This window comes from Maniola hyperantus, chromosome 12 (genome assembly GCF_902806685.2).
Source record: "Maniola hyperantus chromosome 12, iAphHyp1.2, whole genome shotgun sequence".
Lineage (NCBI taxonomy): Eukaryota > Metazoa > Arthropoda > Insecta > Lepidoptera > Nymphalidae > Maniola > Maniola hyperantus.
In genome coordinates this window covers 12,007,357-12,030,634 of record NC_048547.1, presented here as the reverse complement: position 1 = coordinate 12,030,634, position 23,278 = coordinate 12,007,357, and the positions used below count along the sequence as shown (strand labels likewise).

Sequence of the window (23,278 nt, the reverse complement as noted above, 5' to 3'; positions counted from 1 at the left end):
AAATAATTGAAAAATTGAAATATTTCCGTCTTTAAAATCTATGTTTTAAATGTAGGGAAGTGCCTAATAAACAAAAGAGCAAAGAGATCCTGAGATAAAGAAAATTCGTAACACCGCTGGCAAAAATGTGCGGCATAACTAAAAAGTGTTTGTTGGTTTGCCCTTCAATCATGTCGCAACTCGCAAATCGACGTGATTTTTCAGCTAGTTATGCAATAAAATTTAATCTTGCTGTGTTTGTCGACACAGCTCTTACTTTAATTTCTAAAATAATATTAAGTATTTATTGAAACAAAGAAAATTTCACAGAAGTGTTCAAGCTTGTTTGATTTCGTTGCAAATAGGTACAAAGTTTGAAATAAATCCATCACAATGGATGATGGTTAAAGAAACTAATAAAGTGGACATTCCGAGCCGGCCGCGATCGCTACCAAGGTCGAGTCCACCCACTGGGCACAATAATAAATATTTTGACTCATTTCCTACCCGAATGTAGGTCTAGGTATACATATTACATAGGAGGTAATTCAAATCGTATAATGCGACTTCAAAGAAAGTTGGAACCATTTTGGCGGAATACTAGAAACTGACAGATATGATAAAGCGCTGATAAGTAATCATCAGCAGGCAATAAAATATCCTATTATGATTTGGACGCTTTTCACGGATGACGTAAAAATAAATTGGTGTAGTTTATCTTATGTGACTGTAAAAATTAGAAGAAAAATGTATTTATTTACTCGTACAATTTATGTGAAATAGCCATGAAGTAGCCTTGAAATAATCTTCATTTGCTGTCCTACACTCGAGTCTCGACATAGATGATACATTTATTTCAATGTTAATATTATGACGAAATAGTTTTTAAGTTATAATGAATGATACACACAGATCATGAACGTTTCGGTAAAATGGGCAAACGTCATGATTAAGCATATTAAAAACGTGGTCGCTGACTATATGGGCTTCATCATCATCAAAACCTCAGAATCACTCAGCGGGTGATGGAGAGAGCTATGCTTGGAGTTTTTTTGTGTAGGTACTCAAATCGGAAATGAGGAGGTCCGTGGAGACGAGAACCAGAGTAGCCACAATGGGTTGCAAAGCTGAAGTGGCCATTGCCAGAGCACATAGTTCGTAAAACTAGCAGGTTAGGTAACAACTATGTCACCCAACCTGCTAGCACAGATATCTACTCGTGTGCTGCTAGACCCAAGCTGCTAGGATGCAGGTGACCTGAAAAGCGCAGTGTTAGCAGATACCCCAGTTGATGGACAGACAACGTCAAATGGGTCGCAGAGAGCCGCTGCAGCTGGATACAAACTGCGCAACACCATGATGCAAGACTGTGGCGTGTGGAAATCCCTATAAAAGACCTATGTTTAGCAGTGGACGTCTATCGGTTGACGATGATGATGATGATACAACTTTGACAGATCAATTGGCAAATTAACGTGCAGTGCGACAAGGCTATCTTGGCGCATGACGAAGATCTAAACTAACGTCGCCGTCAAGTGTCCCCTTTGTTCTTATTTGAATATAAGGAATATTCTAAGCCTTTGTTCTCCAACAGCGCCCCCCTGTCAATGTTATTCAAGTGCCAAGAGAGCTTGTCGCACTGTAACTCTCATAACGTATCGTTTTATATTAACTCTACCAAATAATATCGATGGTCGTCTATTTCAAAATGGTCCATTTTAGAGTGTAATTTTATTAATCGTAGGTAACTACTTCGGTACTTGAAGTGGAAACTTTACTGAACGTGGGCCAAACCTCGTCAACAAACCACTACATGGTAGGAACTACGTAGTACGGTACTGTTTTCAATATTTTACGATCGCTCTCAGACTTCCGCAGTTAAAGCAACTTTATTATAATCATAAAATTAGAAATTAATTGTAACGATTTGGCAATCGTTGGCAAACTCTACAGACAGAAGTAAATTTCCACGAATGGACCCCAAATTACTGAATAATACAAGAAATAGAACAGTTCCGCAATCTTGGTTACCAACATCCAAGTATTCGTCATTGTTATCGTCCCAATTCTCAACCAGTGAAAGCTCCACCTAAGACGACATAGCACGTTTCTTTCTACAGTCCACGGCTGTGACATTGGTTGGTTCTACATTGCTGCTTCACTGGGTGATATCAAAATAATTTTTCGTAGAAACCTTCAATGTGTCAAAAATAAATGTGAAATGAGCTCGGTGGCTATCATTCAGTGATAGACATTGAGTCAGCGAATGAGTAGGCAGCTGTGGCTCCATTCGGCTTCCTGGTTTCTTACCTTGTATTCCTGGCTTGATAATCCTCTATCAAGTTACTCACTTTCTTCGATTCAGTATACTCTCTGGTTTTAATTATCATCATCTACTGGTGCTACAGACCTGGGGCCTACTCAAGTCTATTTCTCCATCTACCTCGATCCTGTGAATGTGTCGTTAATTTTTGCAATCCGACTTTTGCATCTTGTCAGAACAACCAGAGTTTTTAAAACATCTTACAATATTTACTCAAAGCTTGTTTGTAAAACTGATTTTATCACTAGGTATAATAATTTAAACTTTTTATGGAGTAAGTAAAAACCAAATAAATCAGCGCGATAAGCGTGAATTTCTTGTGTAGTGTTTTTACAAATCATTTTGGTTGTTTCCTTTATATTTACGTCAAGAATGAAAACTTTATAATCATCGTACTCATAAAATTACCAGTGGCTTTAAGAGGTACCTACCAACGGATTATTTGCATTGAATCAACTGATTCATACAGTTTGACGCGCTGCGGCGTCATCACAACCGGTTTAAATCTAAATTAACAATTTTCAAAAGTGTACTGAAATGCGCCTTATATTAATATCAGATCTACCTATATGAATGTGTTTATGGATGTGAAAATAGTCCAAAGCCCTTGGCATGCAAAATTTTTACGAGATAAAGTTTAAGTGCAAACATTTACCTAAAAGCAAGACGCAGCAATGAAGAGAGGGAAGATCAAATTTTTCAGAAGATCATAAGTAATAACTTTAAGAAAAGACTGGAATCTACATATTTGAAAAAATAAATAGATGGTCTTACAGAAAAAACAGTAGGTATATTTAACAATAAATTAATGCAAAGCAAAACAAATTGATAAGAAAATAAAGAAGAAAAATCATTCGATTTTAGAAATATTTTATTTAAGATTAATTTGATTATTAACATCATTATTGTAAGTCTAAACCCAAGCAAACACCCTGATTTGTAACACCTTTTGCAAAACTTGCAAAAAATAAATTGATTTGGTTTGAACAAACAAGGTGTTGCAAACTGAACGCGTATTAGATGGAATATAGATTTAGCGCAACTACAGACAATCATAGTTAGAATCAGTGTTTGTTACACGCTCATTACAAGCTTCGATGACGTCACACACTCGACCACTCTCTTTTATTACTATGATGATGATAAACAAAACGTAAAGATGACCTTTCCGAAAATGAATCATTTCGTTCAATCCCCGCCTTTTCTATTTTCACACAACCTTGTTTTATTTTGCTCTATTTATAGCCGTCGGTTTTATTTGATTTCCAAAAATGTACCTATCTCACGGGACGGAGCGGGGCGATCTATTTTAGATGCGATTGCGGGAGGTTTAACAAAGTCGAAACTAAATTTTAATCGGCCAACAGATTCTCGACTTTAATCCTTGAATTTTAAAGCTTCTTTTGTATTATCATCCAGATATTTTGATGATGCAGCCATTGTTTTTCTCGCAGTAACTGTTAATGCTATTGAACTGTTATTGCTTGGATATCGTCTAGGCAATTTATTTATTACCTTTGCGCAGTACATCCTAGTTCTATATTTTTGGCCAATGTCCACATTCTTGCTTGTTTGCCAGTCAGGTTTATTCATTCAATCTCAAAAAAAGTGTAAAAACTTTGCTGATATAAATTTGTTGCCTGTATTTCAGCTTTGGTGATACCAAAACTGATTCAGAGTTTTAGTATCACCATTGAAATCGTCTTTAAATCTATCATCCATCTACTAAACACTTCAAAAGTCAGTAGTACGTATAATATTATATCATTCATTTAAATACTCAATCATTCAACGGAAACACACGTAGACATCAGGTCCAAAATTTTCATTGTAAGGTTTCGACCTTAAAGAAGAGACGAATATGAATTACCATTTCTCAAAACGCAAAGGCGTACATAAATCATAAAATCCAATATTTTGGCTCACATGCACATTGTGTTTAGTTCGGTTGTCGCAAGCAATTAGCACATTCATCGCCTGTCATCGAGGGTTGTGGAAACTGTTTGATGTACAACCAAAATACAATTTCATTCATACAAAAATAAGCCGTAACACGCACTGAAAGACGTCAGAATTGCGTGAAGGATAGTGTGCTAAAATTGCCGTGTTAACGATCGTGCAGAGGGAACTACGAAACATGCTCTTGCAGACAGTTATAGTCCTTAGTTGAGAGTTAGTAGAAAATATTTGGCGTAAAGAGTTAGATGGTAACCGTTTGTTTTGTAAGATCATGTACAGAGACATTACAAAGCTTATGAAATTGCAACACCACTGAATGCTATAAGCTGAGTTGAAGCTGAGCTTTTATGCATAAAGGATTGAGAATTAGAAGATCTTCCAATTGTTTCTTATATACAGTTAAGATATTTACGACGCGGCGAGTCGCAGGGAGTCACTGGATTCAGGCGGCGCGAGACCGTGGCGTGTGAAAGTCCCTTCAAGAGACCTACGTCCAGTACCTAGTCTTTCGATTGATGATGATGATATTTACGACAATGCATTAAAAGTGACTCTTCAAAGATGGTGAAAAGAACTACAATGTTTTACTCGTAAAAGTGCCCAACATTATCTTAGTGTTCATGTAAAAATGTGTAGGTAACCAAGTTTTGGAAAGGATTGATAAAGAAAACACGGATATTTGTGAAAAATTGTGTAAGTAATGGAAGATCCTGAAAAAAATCTAGCAATAAAATTGATCTGCTCCTTGCTGATTGAATGTAAGTATCTATGATCTTATACGGATAATATGGTATCGGGGGAGTCAGAAAAACATTGATGTTGTTAGGCCACCCACCCCTCTACTGATTGATATATTCTATGCAGAAAAAAATATATTTGCAAGTTGCACATGCGATATTGGTGTAAGCCGGCACCTTTGAACTTGCGGAACTCAGACGAATGGCAGACAATCGCGCAAGTGGGTTAGCGAGTACCAACTGCTAATGGTGGAATGCCTTATGTCCGGGGTATTTCTAGCGTTTCCACAAATATAAACATTAGCGTTTGGGGGCGCCGGTGCGTCGACCCCGGTGGCTGCTGGAGTGATGACGAGTGAAAACTTTCACAGTTTTTGTTACATTTTGTTATAGGTAGGTATCGTCAGTCAAAAACAGTACTAGAACATTTCAAAATATGTTGTTTTGAGTAATTATTACGGATCAAAGTTGTAGAATGTTAGTTTAGTTGCCATGAAGTCCGCTATGAGTATTTTGTCATTTTGTAATAAGTATGCAGATTTATGACAGTTTCATTATGTTTTTGTCGTTTTTTAGCACTAATTGAAGTGGAAAGTCATTAAAAATTTTCGAAAATCCCGACTGCAGTTTCCACAGCCTTTTTCAGCCCGCAGATAAAATCCGCCATTTTGATGTTGAGGAATTTCATGCACCGATTTTGATGAAATTCGGTAAAGAGTTAGCTTACATCCTGAGGAAGGACATAGGCTAATTTTTATCCTGGAAAATTAAAGAGTTCTCACGGGATTAAAAAAAAACTAAATCCACGCGGACGAAGTCGCGGGCAACATCTAGTAAATAATAAAATTAAAAGTACACTGTGTTATATCACAATGGTACAAAGCCCTTCGTGTACAAATCCGACTCGCACTTGACTAGTTTTGTAATTATTCATATCTTTATAATTTTTTTCACTATGATAATTTCTAAATATTTTGGCAACCTACACGAACGATGACTAAAGGCAAAATGCACATTCAAAACTAGTTGTTTTGTTCTACATTGTCCAAGGAAATGTTACACTGTAGCGCAAAGTGGAACAAGCGAATTCAATAAATCATACCGCCTTGTTTACACGCCTTTCCACATCAAACTTTGTTTTAGAAATTAGAACACAGTGGATAAATAGGTTTCTATAATCGTATTAAGTATACAGGCTGTAACCAGAACGCTGTCAAAAACGAAAACAGGTGATAGTGATGATTTCTGATATGATACTTACCACACAAAAAAAACACGAAAAAATAAATCCTATAATTTTGTAAAAGTTTACGATATATTGCTAATAAAACATCTGACTGGCGCCATTTTAACATGTGATTTTTTCACTTTCAGTTGTTTAATATATTATCTTTGCTTTCAGTTAGTTTTTTCGCATGGCAGTCGTTTTTTAATTTGTTTATGACGTCTGGGTGATCTTATGTGTGTGTTCACTTACTATAACGGTGAAGGAAAGCCTAGAGGATACGTGATACCTGCATGCCTGAGAGTTCGCTATGTTGTTCTCAAAGATGTAGGTATGAAGTCTGCCAATCCGCACTTGGCCAGCGTCGTGGATTACTATGGCCTAAAGTCTGAACCCTTCTCATTCTGAGAAGAGATTCTGCTCAGTAGTAGACCGGTAATGAATTAAGGTGATGATGATGACGATACATTGGAAGACCGCCACATTCGTTCGGCAAGTGACGAGCAACGTGTACGCGCTGTTTGCAAATTATGCCAAGATTTGTATAAAAACCAACAAAAAACGGCGAGCCTACAAAAAACAGAAATAGATAAGGCTGAATCAGTAGGTACCTATTCTGAAGTCAAAGGGGTGACCATACAAATAAAATAAAATCTCTAAACTCATTCACTTAATTAATACACCCATCATCATCATCATGATCAACCCATCACCGGCTCACTACAGAGCACGGGTCTCTTCTCAGAGTGAGAAGGGTTTTGGCCATAGTCTACCACGCTGGCCATGTGCGGATTGGTAGACTTCACACACCTTTGAGAACATTATGGAGAACTCTCAGGCATGCAGGTTTCCACACACATAACTCCGAAAACTTAGAGGTGCATGTCCGGGAACGAGCCCCTGACCTCCAATTAGGAGGCGGACGTCCTCTAGGGCCTAGGCTATCACAGCTTACCATACCATGGATTTAGGAAGTAATAATTCTTAGATACTAAATAGTAAGTACTTATAATTCTATGCCCATTAACATGTTTATCAAATTCTGTCCAAAGATTAGTCACGCTAGTGAATATCGGACGCCCTACTTGTTTGAAAGAAAAACTGCACTGTTGAGCCATAGGTCAAATCGTTACGGCAGATGATTTTGTAAACATTTATACCTAAATACATTTCATTACATAAATGGAACTAGCGTGCACCATAGAACTGATGTGATGAATCGATTAGTAATGCCGATGTATAGAGTGAACACTGTTGTTAATCGATAATACTGCGAAAAGCGATGTAATTGATTAACAGGCTTTTTCCGGATAACGGAAAACCAGTTTTATCTGATTCCCCGGAATTTTCTATCCCGGAAATTTTAAAACGGGGTGGGGCGGGTTAGCTAGTAGCTGTCCTGTTGTTGTCTGCATTCTTTTGTTAACAATTTCTCGTATTAAGTAATAACCGAATCGAAAGGCTCTGTTCAGTGGGCATGTTTCAGTTGTTTGCTCGTCGTTCTATTAGCAGAGCGGAAGACGCTATTGTGGCAACACTTTGTTACTTCCTTTGTTACCTTTTACCATTAATTATTCTTGGAACTAGGTACATCGATGGATGTGTTTAGTAAATTATTGGAATTTCGAAAAATATTGTGTATTGTTTTTTATTTTAAAGGCACACAAAACAGGTTTCAACTATACAAAATCCGAATACAAAAACAATAGATTAAGATCTAAACTAAGAAGAGGATTAAAAATATAGATAGATAGTGTATTGATTTAGATATAACAGCAGTGATAGCTTAGTGGATAAGACGTCCGCCTTCTTTTCGGGAGGTCGGGGGTTCGATCCCGGGCACGCACCACTAACTTTTCAAAACAAATGTTACTTGCTTTAACGGTGAAGGAAAACATCGTGAGGAAATCTGCATGCCTGAGAGTTCTCAAAGGTGTGTGAAGTCTGCCAATCCGCATTGGGCCAGCGTGGCAGACTATGGCCTAAACCCTTCTCATTCTGAGAGGAGACCCGTGCTCAGTAGTGGGCCGGTATTGGTTAATCATGATGATGATGATGATGACATAAAATAACAATGTATTAGGTAAATCGCCAAGGCTCATACGAAGTCGGAACACACAAGACGTTGAAAACAAAGATTGAATGGACAATAAAGCTTATATGTATATGCAAGTTGCTCTCAAGCAATTCCTTTCTTTAAACTCAAGGCGTGAGCATTGTTCAATACAAACAAAAGACCATTTAGGTATTTTCCAGTAATTTAGTTTTTAACGAGTCTGCAGATCATCATAAACATTTTGCACTTAAAATACACAGCTTTACTTATAACTTAGTAAGTACAGTAGCCGGTAGGAAATTATTGTACATCGACTTTTAGAAAGAGAATTCGGCTTCGTAGAGCATTGTCTCTGTCCCTCATACCTATGTGATGTTTTGCATTACCTTGACCTTTCAGTAAAAAATGCGGAAGGATCTGGGAACCAACCACATTATTATCCCAAAAAAAATCCTAGCATTAGTCATGTGATAGGGGTCACAACTCTCAGCAATGGCTAATATGACGCCAGTAAATATGTAGAGCTTCCTACCCTTGCTTCAAACCTCATGCACACACTGCAGCTGGGGCAGTCAGGTTCTAGAGTGGTGAATACGTACCAATAATTGCAGCGTAAAGGTATGATTCCGAACCACGCTGCACGCAGCAGTGCTGTCACCAGCTGTCACAGTCCTGTCGCGGCACTACTGGTCCCCATACAATCTCTATATTATGCTTATATGACATTACATTCCGAGCTTGGCAGCAATGTTCCCCTACATTACTGCCGCGACATTGCTGCCTAGCTCAGAATGTAATGTCATATAGGTAAGCTTATAGAGATTGTATGGGGACCAGTAGTGCCGCGACAGGATTGTGACAGCTGGTGACAGCACTGCTGCGGCAGCGCTGCTGCGTGCAGCGTGGTTCGGAATCATACATTAAGACTGAAAAAGGTGACAGAAGGTGGGTACCTTTGAATCCAATACTAACCAAGCTAGCAGTTTTCCATAATCAGGTAACGCAGAAGAATAAACATTAATCACATTAACTTTCAACTTTCATCACCTCCTTAAACTTTTCTAAAACAACACGGTCAGTAGAAACACAGTAGAGATTCTATCGACTTTGAAATAAGGTAAGGTATAAATAGCTATAATAATTAAACGCACCAACGTGACTATGGCATACAATGGACGATCACCGCACGAATACGAATACAAATAACAAAATGAAGGCATTATTGTTGTTAAAATCAATGCTAATCTTGTCACGATTGTAAAATCTCACGATATGCATAATCACGTTTTGTCATATAAAGCTATTTTAGTTTCTATTGATGATAGACATGAGCTTGACTATAATTTCACATATTATTATTAAACAAGTGACTTTGCAATTAGAAACTCTCTAAAGTTGAAAGAGGTGTCGATGAATTAAGCAAAAAGAGAAAAGGTAATAAATACTATAACTACGTATTTTCTATAGGTATAGATGAGAGATTTTATACGCATTCGTGTGTTTTTGCTTTTCTCACGGGGAGAAATAAATACAATCTTAAAAGCCAACTAACTAAGTGTATAACTGTTTTCTTAATATACAGCGTTCATTAAAGATCGTCTCACGGTACATTGACACTTTCATGTGGCGTTAAGTGAAAACATTAACATTAAAATTACGTGGAACTTGACAATTATAATATACGCATATTAAGATGAAACTGCCGAGTTCTCAGAGATAGATAATAATTTAAACATTCCAGAACTTACACTCAGAATTTTGAAATTAATTCAAAATAATAAGATGCGTTTGTAGGTACTAAAATTTTCTGTAACATAATGTCTTACGAAGAATAATATTATGTATAGCACATATAACTATTCTACTTTTGAAGAAAAGGTCACTTGACGTCATTTTCTCATCTGCTTCGAACACCTAAGCAGTTAAAATAAAATGATAGATATTATTATTGCTGACGCTAAATCTTTTGAACAAACACATTATACTGCGGGATAAGATTGCATTTGTGTTAACGACTAACGAGCTAGCATGACTAACTTTCAAAGGCAACTTTATGTGTCATTTAAAATTAAATTCTCTTCACTTGTCACTGTCACAACAAACACTCTACGAGATTTTAAGAGCCCGAGAAAACAATCGCTAAGTGCTGATTATAAGAACATTAAAAGAGACTTTTGTGAAACAGGTGGAAACCACCCATGAATTAGAAATATTGTATACGAGCAGACTCAGCATTTTAAATTAGAAAAATTGTATTTTTAGAGTTGCCGAGACGGTGCGTCAGTTGATTTATAAAAGAGTTGCTGTTGACATCCACGTCTTGCCTTCACCTTGGCGGGACACTGGTTTATATCACTTGCATTGACGGCGCCCGTGACATCCACTCGGTCAGCTAGTTCAAAATAAACACCTCGACAATTCCGCCACCTAAATTAGAATATTCTATGTTGAACGCTTGGAAGTTGGAAGCGATACAGGATTCCCGGAGATCAAAGCCAGGTAGACTGAAAATTATCACCGGAATTCAGAGCGCAGTGCTAAATAAACGTTTGTGGCAAAAATATACCTGCACCAGTCACGATCAAGGGCGCGTAGCCTGGCTCATGCGTAAACAAAGCTATAGGGAGCTCGGACTTACGTCTGGAGTCATCGATTTTTTCCTCGTCCTCGTGGTGGTTGTTCTGGTAACTGTTTCCACAGTTTCAACCGACTCTTCGATCTCGTCAGCATCATCGTTGTCACCACTCCAGCCTCCGAAAAATTCCGTCATGTTAGATAATGATCCTTTAACCACTAATTCCACTCAAATACGCTAGGATTTTCACACACTCACAGCACACAGAATACTACACTTTTAAAACATTAATACATTTTTTTGGATGCGTTTTCGTTTTGTCCCTTTATGTCGTCGTGTCTTACATCCATTTCTGGTGGAGATTCGCAAATGATCGATCAGGTTTACACTTTTATACGGCAGCACTGCGGAGACGGCCACAGTGGATCTTGTTCTGAAACCTACTGGAAAACTGAAATAACCGCGGCGAACAAAAAGCACCAGCCAAAACATTTCACATGCGCGATTATTATTAGTTGGACGATTTAGCCGAAAGAGTGAAGTGTCGCTGCGGCCTCTACAATACAGCCAGATTGATACTTTATTGCTGTCCGACGCCAAAGTGCTTTTACTGTTTCTCCTCTATCGAATCCTATCTACGCGTAGTTTACTGCGACAGAAATTGCTTCTTACTGTCAACTTTAGTGTGCACCTATAATATATCATCGAATTCTTTGACAACTACCATATCCCTAAAGCTATAGTATTAGCATTTCTACGTATCAAATTGTTAATTGGGTGATGTTAGGATAGATCATGGTTTTATTTTATTTCTTTATAATTTGCCTTAAACTCTTGGGTCACATCTTGTATGTGGCCGTCCAAAAGCGGCGTCGGCGTAGGAGTCGACAGCTTCTCTCCACTTAATATAAATACGCGGCTCTCCTAATACTCCGCGATAAATCTGTACCACATTTCCCGTAAGATTTCATGCGATTAACAATTCTAGCATCACATTGATAAAGTCCTTTATCGAATGCAAGCAGTCATTTAAATTACAAGATTTCCTAGTAACGGTTCAGTGTAACACAAAATTGCATCTTGTTAACTTTGTGCTAGAGCGGAAAATGTTTTTGGGACGCTCGAATATGGGTCATATCTGCCATATTTTGGCATTTTTGTAAACGATTAAACGGTAATTTGATTTTAATCCTATTTTATGTAATATCGCTGACTAACAGATGATAAATAAAAGAAAATTGAGGATTTCTCTGGATATTATGCAGGTAAAACTGAAAGTTTTAAAAATGCACGTTCCATCTTAGAATGTGAATGAATGAGTCATTAACCATATTCAGTGATGTGTATAGGGGTCGATGTCAGGGTAGACATTCAACTAAAGTAAGCAGTGTTTTTATACCTCTATGACCTGTACAACATTGACTATAATATTAACTGTAAGATGTCACGATCCAGTGATTAAAGTAAATCAGTTTTGCAAACAAAAATATTAATTAGATACCTACCTAGTAAAAATCAAAGCTAATCCACGGGCCGGGGCTCCAGAAGTAGCATCCATTTTACGGTTTGACGTCAGTCAAGGTGAGTGGTGACTTACCTGTAAGCATAATATTCATGATAAGCGGATGTATTAGGTAAATGAAGGATCGTTGGCGGCAGACATTCGTCTTATAAGAGCTCCTTTACATTATGAGATTTGAAGAACTCTTTGACATTATAGGGAGGTCGCCCATGGCGAGTTTTATAGACATTATAGGGAGGTTTTTAGGACTTTTTGCAGCGATTCAGTATAGCCCGTTTCCTTAACGCTATTTTCTGAATATTATTCTGAATCGCTACTTCTGTCCGTTAGTTATTTGCGATGATGAGAAACCTTGAGCACCTTTAAATCTAAGGTATCTTTTGGGCGATTATTTTCCAACCTAGACCTCATCAATGCATATCCATAACGTAATATGAACCTGCGCTATAGGAGGTGTGCGAAAGAGCTGGATAAGAAAAGTGCGGTTGAGCCAATATTGGAAAAAGCCTAGCTAGAAGATGCCTATTTACTCTTGACTCAGAGCCTCAATAGCTCAACCGGTATAGGAGCGGACTGAAAACCGAAAGGTCGACGTTTCAAACCCCGTCCGTTGCACTATAAATTGTCGTACCTACTCCTAGCACAAGCCTGACGCTTAATTGGAGAGGAAAGGGGAATATTAGTAATTTAACAGGGCTAATATTCTTTAAAAAAACAAAAAAAGGTACCCATATAATGACCACTGTGGACGAAACCACAGACTGAATTAACTGGCGAGTGTTTTCTTGTAAGAAGTTCTTATAATGTGAAGAAGTCTTAAGAGACTTCATAATAATATGTTACACCTGGTGACATTGACCTGCCCAAAGCCACATTTCATTTTTTGCTTTAATGTTAAATATATTTGGTTTTGCTTGCAAACTGCGAAAATATTAAATTTGTGGGTGTTTAAAAAAACACAAGGCTGAGTTTCATATTATATTATATTCATCTTAGATTACTATCTACATCTTAGATTTTGATTCACTAGTTTTCTCAGTCTATAGCTCTTTTTTCAGTTCCATTCCTTCTTTATTCCCCATTTCTCAGTTCGAAGCTGAACTGGCAATGAGCGGACACATTTCGATGTTGAGTTTTCAAGGAATTGGACCATTCCAGCACCTCCAGAGTCCAGACCTTGCACCAGAAAGCGCAGCATTGACAGACCTTAGTTGCATTCCACGCAGGCCAAGTGCGGATTGGCAGACATCACATACCTTTGAGAACATTATGGAGAACTCTCAGGCATCCAGGTTTCTTCACGATGTTTTCCGTCACCGTTAAAGCAAGTTAAGTACATTAACGCACTAACTCCGAAAAGTTAGAGGTGCACTCCCAGCCTCGAACCCCGGACTGACACGATAGACAGACAAATAAGCAGAGACACACAAAGAAATGAATCCGATAAGGGTTCCTTGTTTTCTCTGGATATACGGAACCCTAAAAAATATTTTTTTTACAGTTTACGCGATACGCATTTTGTGTGTAGTGTGTAGGTACAGTGCGATAAGGCTCTCTTGGCACTTGAATGACATTGACAGGGGGCGCTATTGGAGAACAAAGGCTTCGAATGTTTATATGTACCTACTCTGCAACGTTAGTTCCGATTTTCGCCACGCGCCAAGATAACCTAACGCACTGTATGTGTGTAATTCTGCATAATCGTTAATTAATACAGTAAGAAAATCATCGGCACGTGATACTAGGTCACATCAATATTAACAAGATGTTCACTTCCATGGAAAGTCGTACACACTTCAACAGATTTCCCAACCACATTTGCATTGAGAGCGATTTTGATGTATTATTTATGTTACAGCAAGAACTTTTCCTACTCGATGAAATTACACTGCAAAACATCACTGCAGCCTACTCGACCACGGAATATACTGCTATGGCATGGCATAGAGATGGCAGTCAGTCAGAAAAGGCAGTTTCACCCTTTTGTTTCGATAAATCGAGTGCGTATCAATCTCTGCCAGCCATTGATGTACAGCTAGGTACATGTTATTTGTGAATTTAATTTAAAATAAATATAATATAGTATTTGTAATATGTACTTAGATAGATTATGAAGTCACGCCTCGCCTAAAAAAGTTTTACTTCGTTTTAAAGACGGACGGGCATCAGACATGTCGCAGGGGGCCGTTGGATTTAGGCGGCGCAAGACCACGGCGCGCGGCGTGTGGAAGTCCCTACAAGAGACCTACGAGTATGTCCACCAGCTGTGGATGTCTATCGATTGTTCATGATGATGAAGGAAATTTATCATGATGGTCATGCGCGAAGTATGTTCAAATCACTTGTTTTAACGGTAAAAAGAAAACATCGTAAGAAAACCTGCATGCTTGTATTGGGTACCTTCAAGTCAAGAGTGAATAGGCATCTTCTAAGCAAGCGCGCTCCATCTTAGGCTGCATCATTACTTGCCACCAGGTCTGATTCCAAGCGCTAGTCTATAAATTTAAAAAAAACTTGGCCAAACTCTTCTCTTTCTAACAAGACTCGTGCTCAGTAGTGAGCGGCGATGGGTTGATGATGATGATGATGTTTGTAAAATCCGAAGTGACATTGGAATTCTGAAATAACGCAATATTCCTCATGATTTTTCTATGGTTAGCTGGCATGTCATGTGCACATTAGCGTTTGTTTAAAATAAATACCCAGAGAAAAACGGAATCCGTCATTTCCTTTGACTTTTTTGAGGTCTTAATTACTTACTTGAAAACTGAAACGCTTTAAAAACAACACAACTGTTAATAATTATTTTTAATTAAAAGCTTTTGAACTTAGGCCAATTCTTTCGAGATTGCTATCGGGAGTGATGAATAATATGACGCCATCTCTATTCTCTACCACATCCACATTGCAGACTTCCACTACAAAAATACAACCCCGGGAGTAAAATAGGGGTCTGAAATTTGTGTAGTCCACGCGGACGAAGTCGCGGAAATAAGCTAGTAATATATAAAAGGAAAAGGTGGCTGACTGATTGACTGATCCATCAACGCACAGCTCAAACGACTGGATGGATTGGACTGAAATTTGGCATGCAGATAGCTTTTATGACGTAGGCATTCGCTAAGAAATTATTTTTGAAAATTCAACCCCTGGGAGTCAAATAGGGGTTTGAAATTTGTGTAATCCAAGCGGAAGAAGTCACGAGCATAAGCTAGAGTATTCATATTTGCGGAATGAGGGTACCGAACGGGCGTGGGCTGACTTTTATGCTAAGCAACTGCCTAACTCCTAAGCTTGGCGATCGGGGGTGTCCTGCTATTAGGCATCTATAGGTGGTGGTCTGTGGCTTAGGATCACACTGGACCAATAAGGATTTGCAGACTTTACACACCTCTGAGAACATCATGGAGAAGTCTCTGGCAGGTTTCCTCACGATGTTTTCCTTCTCCGTTAAAGCAAGTGATCATCATACCTATCGGTAGCTTTATTCGCAAAATGTTCATAAACTATATCCTTTCCTTCCTAAAAACTTTGTAAAATAATACCTCTTTCTATTGATTAAAACCGTATGAAAATCCGTATACGCGGACGGCAATCGGGGAGATGCCCCGCACCTCCGCACGTCACCCGCGCTATTCCGCACCGGGTTAGTGCAGGAGCTGTGCGGGTGGGGGGGGGGGGGGGGCGTTCCCACTATAGGTAGGTAGTAATTCTGAAATTAGCACGAACAAAAACAAGCTCAGCAGGTCTGTTGCAGTTGATTTCTCCCGTATTAATTTATCTCCGTGTGAATATAAAGTTTGTACAGTGGGACAAGGCTCTCTTGGCACTTGAGAATGCTAGAATATTCAAACAAGAACAAAGGGGACACTTGACGGCAGTCGGCAACGTTAGTTCCGATTTTCGCTATCTTATTACTAACTACGTGCTATCTTATTAAGAAGAAAATTAATTTTACCACCGCAAGACCGTTTATCAGCGTGTCACGCGTCGACTATTTACGACAAATAGCAAGTAAATCAAATATTATGTACGAGTAAGTATAATTCTGTAATATCACAGTTTAGCAATCATACAGTCGTCAAAGTACTTTCGTAGAGCAACGGTGTGGTCAAGCGAAGCGGGCATCGCGGATTGCAATTAATTTGAATCAAGTGTGCTCGAAGCTTACACACGATGGCCAAAATTTTAATAAAATAAGTAACCCCAGTGAATTTACATAACATAAAGTATCATAATATATAATATACATTACGTATACCAACAATACGAAAATTAGTTATTACGTCAAAAGTTTTCTTAGACAGTCAATTTTATCATCTTTTTAGATTTTTGGGCATGTCACGCACTAGTTTTTAAGATAAAACTGATGAAAAAATCACAATTGTTACCCTGATTTTATTGTACATACTTCAGACAAGAACCCAGTACATAAAGCATGGTATGAAATCATGCTAGACCTGCAACTCGTGCTTGTTATATTTTTTAAAGTTAAACATTATATTGGCGTTGGCAGCCTTCCGCGATTAAAACTGTCAACGCCAGCGTGCAAAGACGTGACGTGGACATAATTGATGTTCTCATAAATCAAGTAGGTATGGCATAGGGGAATATGCTACGTAATTTTGTTTCAGCGCTAAGACTAGCTTCTACATCAAGCTCTCAGGTTCTATACAGACCGCGGCTAAGACATTTACTGTCTGTATGATTGCTACACCGCGGTACCACGTACCTACGTAGCAAACGTATCGCTCTCACGGAGAATGGTTGGCGAATGTGAGCTTATGAGTCTTGTGACTCATTGAAAGCTTGCTAGTTGTTTTCCTTGTTGTGCTTCTAAAAATATCTTCTTTTATAAACATCTGCAGTTCCCTACATAATCAGACAATCATCGTAATTTTCACATGTGATGACATGGCCTTTCTCAAGAAAATCTTTTTTTTTTGCTAATGAGGCGGAACTCTTGCGGTTGCAATGTGATGGCTTTGTCTTCCTAATTTCTTTGTCTCATCTAGGTAAGTAATTCGTTAAATTAGTTACGAATTATAATAATAATTATTACTTAGGTAAAAGTAACGTTTATGTTCTTATTTAGCCCCGGTTTATCAAAATGATACTCAGGCTTCAGACTTAAAGTGACCTAAGAACAAAATTTTTAATTTTTGATTTTACTCTCACAATGGTATTGGAATTGCGTTCAACTTCAAACTGTTTCTTTGACACCCCTTTTCTTGTAATGTTGAACGATATTAGGTAGCTAATCCATTGTTGGCAAATTAATAACCACAGATACTAATTAGGATTTAAGTATTTTGAGCATGCCACAGCAAATCTTTCATTTCTTAGATTATAACATGGGGTTATTCAAGGGGCGGACCAACAAATTCCTAAAAGGCCGGCAACGCATCGGCGGCTCCTCTGGTGCTGCAAATGTTCATGGGCGGCGGTAATCACTTAACATCAGGTGACCCGCTTGCTCGCTTGCTCGCTATATCTATTAAAAAAAAAAAAAAAAAAAAATCTGCAACTGCGTACAACTTTTACTTTGGCACTGAATTCTTTGTTATGAACAATATGAGTTGGCTAATCCGTCGTTGGCACGGCGTTTATGACCACAGAGATTAATTGACTCTAGGGAGTAATACACTGAAGCTATCATTGCTTCGTTATCAATGATATAGGGCGCTAGATACATGTCATAAAATTTCTTCTGTTATTTCTACGAGGGCGGGTCGGCCTCGTTTCAACACCCAATCAAAATATTTAACTGTGAATTAAAATTAATCACTGTTGAACCAAGTCAGTGAATGAGTGAGTCTTAGTAGGTATTAATTACTCTTTATTTTAATGGTGGGTATATATTTAAGAGGAGTTAATAGGTACGTAATGCGCTCCAAACAATCTAGTTTGGCTCTCAATTAAGACTGAGTTTCATTTGAATGTGAAACCAATCAAATTGAAAAACCAAACTACGTTTCTATGGGGAGCGTGCTAGGGAAACTTCTCTTAAAATATTTTCAACTAGATGATGCCCGCGACTTCATCCGCGTGGAGTTAGGTTCTTAAAAATCCTGTGGGAACTTCAATTTATTGGGATAAAAAGTAGCCTATGTCCCTCCCTGGGAGGCAATTAGCTATCTCTGTACCAAATTTAGTCAAAATCGGTTGTACGGTTGAGCCGTGAAAAGCTAGCAGACAGACAGACAAACAAACAGACACACTTTCGCATTTATAATATTAGTATGGAAGTAAGTACATTTCTCGAACTTGGTTAAAACAGCGGAAAACGCGCTACTTTGTCCCTATGTAACTTATTCTATGTACCTTATGTACCTTAACAGAGTATGTCATATTATGTGACTACTTACCTACCTCAGCGGCTTAATTTTTATATAGCGGAAACTAAAACAGCACCTACCTACATTACAAAATTTACCGTTACAAAATGAGCTTTACTGAGACTGTTAAAAAACAGTGTCTTTGCACTTCGACGTAGGCGGACAAAGACCGTCGCTCGTCATAATGGCGATTGGCGGTAAATTGTATCTCGATTCGCGACAGCTGCGCGGGAGTGACGTAGCCAGCACGTGTAGCTCTATGCACAGATTACCATCTGTACTGGAGATGTTAATACGGGTAGCGCCATCTATCCAGCGGGTAATGAACTACCGGCTGTAGGTTCATGTCGAAGTATGTTGTTCTAATTTCGGTGATTGATTTATTACAGATATTTAAAAAAATCATGGTTCTGTTAATTAATTAAGACTAATTAAATGTATAAAGCAATGGATATAAGATATTAGGCATGATATAAAATCCATTCGGCATACACTTTCCCGTTTAAAAAATAAGCACTCGAAAGATGCCTTTTAGGTAGGTACGGAGATTTCTGGTTTATTATTAATAACACCTTAATCTTTTCAACATGTTTACATTTTATAGCCACCAATATTACACAGGTGTAACCAATGCCTATTTAACCACATATTTTAATAACACCATCCCCTTTTTTTAAATTTCCTTTTTTGGAGTTAGGTCATTTTCACCAGTGATTTTAATTGCTTGTTATAATATTATTACGGCTTGAAAATTAAAGAGGCATTGCAACGCATGCCGAGCTTTATCTGGTATGATCATCATCACCATCTGAACTCATCAACCAGGCCCACTACTGAGCATGGGTCTCCTCTCAGAATGAGAAAGAGCATAGTTCAAGTGCAAATTAGCAGATTTCACACACTTTTGATAACATTACGGGGAACGCTCACACATGCAAACTTCCTCACGACGCGTTTCCTTTACCGTTAAAGCAAAAGATATTTCAGTGCTAAAGTAATTAGAGGTGCGAGCCCGGAATCGAACTCCAGACTCTTCAAATAGGAAGCCAACGACGTCTAAACCACTTAGCTGCTTTCTTTCAACCCAACCTACGTTTACGTACGACACGTTTCCGACACACGTTGTGTCTGCCCAAGCCCTTAGTGAAAAGTGTCGCAAACCCCTATAAATCAAACCACGTGGCATCCAGTGCCAATAACCTTTCCCGTCCCATCAATCAGAGCATTGACACGCCCAAAGTCGTATGATTAATACTAACGTCGTAACCATGTCGTAACATGCATAACTGAAATACATGCATGCCTATTGACCATACGTAGGTATGCATGCTTTCATAATTAAATAGACGGATAGTAAAATAAATATGTTAGAAATTAGAAATTTTACTCCTTAAAGGGGAGAAGTTTTGGGATAGATATAAGGTCAATACTAGATAACTTAAAATTGGATTTCAAACCTGCCTGTGTTGCATTATGTATCTAGCTAGAGAGATTGTGAAATGGAGCCAGATTTTAATTTTCATTATTAATTGCTAAGCGATGATTGTGACGAAGTCACGATTTACGTATTTAAATGGTTTAGGCAACCTAAGCAATTCTGATATCCAAACGAATTTAATTGGTAGGTACCAATGGAAAGCATTGCATAAGGAACAAGAAAAAGTAAGTTTGCTGAGGTAAAGAAAAGCTGTCAAGGGTCGAGGCTGCCGCACTAAAATCCTTTTTTGCCCCAAATTATCGGGCCAAGTATTTGAATTTATTAATTTTAAAATTTATCCGATTTCAGAAAGGCAATGAATGTGTCTTACAAATCGGGTTTACAATCCTTTAAGGGCTTAACGAGTTTAGAGAGAATTTGGCTGGCCAACAAATTCGCAATTTTACGAGCGCACTCGCAATCTTCGGTTCTTTTTAAAGATTTATCACCATCTTTTACTGCCAATGCAGTAAAAACGAATTTACGTGGAAACGCCGCCGTATGATGCCTCAATGTTCTGGTTTCGATTCTTGAGAAAGAGGGGAGAAAGAGAAAAATCGATTTTTTGTCCGCCATTCTTCTGCCGATGTCACTTTCTTTTAGAACAGTTACTTAGTTTCTATCTTTTTGTACCAAATGGTAAGATAAAATAAGTAATTAATTATTTATGGTGTAATTGCATTTTAGGGCTATCTTTTTATATTAATAAACTCTTAATCAGAGCTTTATAAAATGTCTGCTTGGCTGTTTTTAGGTTTCCGTACCAAATCAATGAAAAATCATCCTCTAGGGTGTTACCTCGTCCGACAGTTCGTCTCAGCTACTTATTTCCTGCTCTTCTTGGGGTAACTACTAGCAAAGATTGCTAGTCCTTTCTATAATACTCTGTTCTACTGTTTCCTCGTGAGGCGACTCAGGATTCCCATCCACTCACGGATGTTGCGTAGCTACGGTGTTTTCCCAGCAATTTTCCCCATCATACAATATTTGCACGTCAAAAAGGCAAAATGTCATGTTTGGAACTGATAAATACAAATAATCGTATTTTTTTGTACCCTTCATCATCAACAAAGCACTACAGCCTTGATTGGGCTTTGGCTTGGTCAAGCAAACTCCGCCATCGGACCGGTCAGAAGCAGCTTCCTTCCAGCTCCGAACCCCCAAAACCCTGATGTCTTTCTCCACTATCTATCCACCGACCTCTAGGTCTTCCTCGACCTCTACGGCCTTCTGGTTTGCTGTTCAACAACTTTTTCGGCGCTCTTGTGTCGTCCGTAAGTACGTTGCGGATGTCCTGCCCATCACATTCTTGACAGTTTTAATGGTCTTAACAACATTCAGTCCCTTAAAAAGTTCGTACAGTTCGTGATTGTAAAGAATACGCCAAAATCTTTATCTTTATCATGATGATTTGTAGGAGTCCGTATTTCTCGTATTTCTCGTATATCGTTATTGTAAAGAATACGCCAAAATCTTTATCTTTATCATGATGATTTGTAGGAGTCCGTATTTCTCGTATTTCTCGTATATCGTTATTGTAAAGAATACGCCAAAATCTTTATCTTTATCATGATGATTTGTAGGAGTCCGTATTTCTCGTACCTGAGCACGTGCCTAAGATATTCGACCTTTCTGTATGTTTTTGAAGTAAACATTATTAGAACTTATGCTTTATTAATAATTTACAGGTTTGTATTAAAAACTTGTTATAGTATTCGTCTGAAATCGAAAAGCAGCTGCAGTAACAATAAATAAAGCTCCAGAATCGTCAAAACTACGTGTTTTGGGTCACTTTTGGGTAAATTATGAGTCAGTTTGCCCACTTCCAGCTCAGTGTGCGTTTATGTTTATCCCTTTTTATTGTTATTGGTTTTTATTTTTATTCTTGCCTATATTTTTTTATAAATGTGAAAGTGTGTCTGTCTATCTGTTATCTTTTCATAGTTTAGCCGCTGAGCCCTTCTTGGGGAATCTTATGATTGCAACCACAATCTACCACGACACGGATAAAAAATAATGGGATCTACTAAATATAATATTATTGAGCTAAATATTTTACCTAGTACCAAATAAAAACTGCCATTCACTTGTATTCAGGTCGAAACATTGTACACGTCTAGAAAATCTAGATTTATAATTAATTTTGAAATCCTCGAACACAGTTACGGTTAACTAGTCGTAAATAATATAATTAGTACGCCCTGACACATTATGCAATGGGCACAGAAATAGATGGACCGATTTTATAAATAGGTTTTGATAGTTATGTTATAGGCGTTATAGGTTTCTTCATCAGTATTCTTCTTATAAATGCGAAAATGTGTTTGTTTGTTGGTTTGTTCGTTTGACCTTCAATCACGTTGCAACGGTGCAACGGATTGACGCGATTTTTTGCATGGGTATAGATAAAGACCTGGAGAGTGATATAGGCTACTTTTTATCCCGGAAAATCAAAGAGTTCCCACATGGGATTTTTAAAAAACCTAATTCCACGCGGACGAAGTCGCGGGCAACTTTCCGTTGACCTAGAATCATGAAATGTAGTAAGAACGTAGGTCTTATAGCAGACATGAGGGGAAAAATCTAAAAACCGTGAATTTGTAGACACATCACAAGAAAAAAATTGAAATGTGTTCATGAACAATGCTATTTTCAACTTTCAAAGTAAGATTACTATACCAAATGGGGTATCATATGAAAGGGCTTTACTTGTACCTACATTTTAAAACAGATTTTTATTTATTTTTAGGCATAATAGTTTTTGATTTATCATGAAAAATGTCGATATAATACGATTGTACTATAGAACCCTCAGTGCGCGAGTCTGACTCTCACTTGGCCGGTTTTTTTTCTTTGAACAACCATCCTCATCTTCAGCTAGATGAATGTCCTCTGAAGCAATCACTCATTTGTATGAGTCCAGTGACCGGTCTCTGGAGTGAGTCACGTCCCCGGGAGCGCATGTAGGTCGGGTGTAAAATTGCTATAACGACGCCCGTGACGTCATGCCCTTCCCAGTACTGGGAGTGACCAATATGAAGACGCTACTGCTAGGTTACTGCGATTAATGACAAAGATCTTTGTTGT

At 38.1% G+C, this 23,278-nt stretch overlaps 1 protein-coding gene across 10 annotated transcripts in view; it reads right to left on the bottom strand.

Annotated features, from left to right (window-relative positions):
- The window catches only part of tmod (tropomodulin), an 84,898-nt gene that overhangs the window by 45,494 nt on the left and 16,126 nt on the right, over nucleotides 1–23,278 (bottom strand). For 4 of the 10 annotated variants that reach the window (XR_011237406.1, XR_011237407.1, XM_034973697.2 and 1 more), the window contains exon 1: nucleotides 10,918–11,315. The exons of 1 other annotated variant lie outside the window; for it this stretch is intronic. Coding sequence is in view for 3 of the 9 variants with exons in the window: in XM_034973697.2 (XP_034829588.1) it covers nucleotides 10,918–11,049 (132 nt within the window). In the remaining 6 variants the exon portion in view is untranslated. Of the gene's footprint in view, nucleotides 1–10,917; nucleotides 11,317–23,278 lie in introns of those variants that run through there. 5 more of the 10 variants (XR_011237404.1, XR_011237405.1, XR_011237408.1 and 2 more) reach the window with 3 other exon arrangements.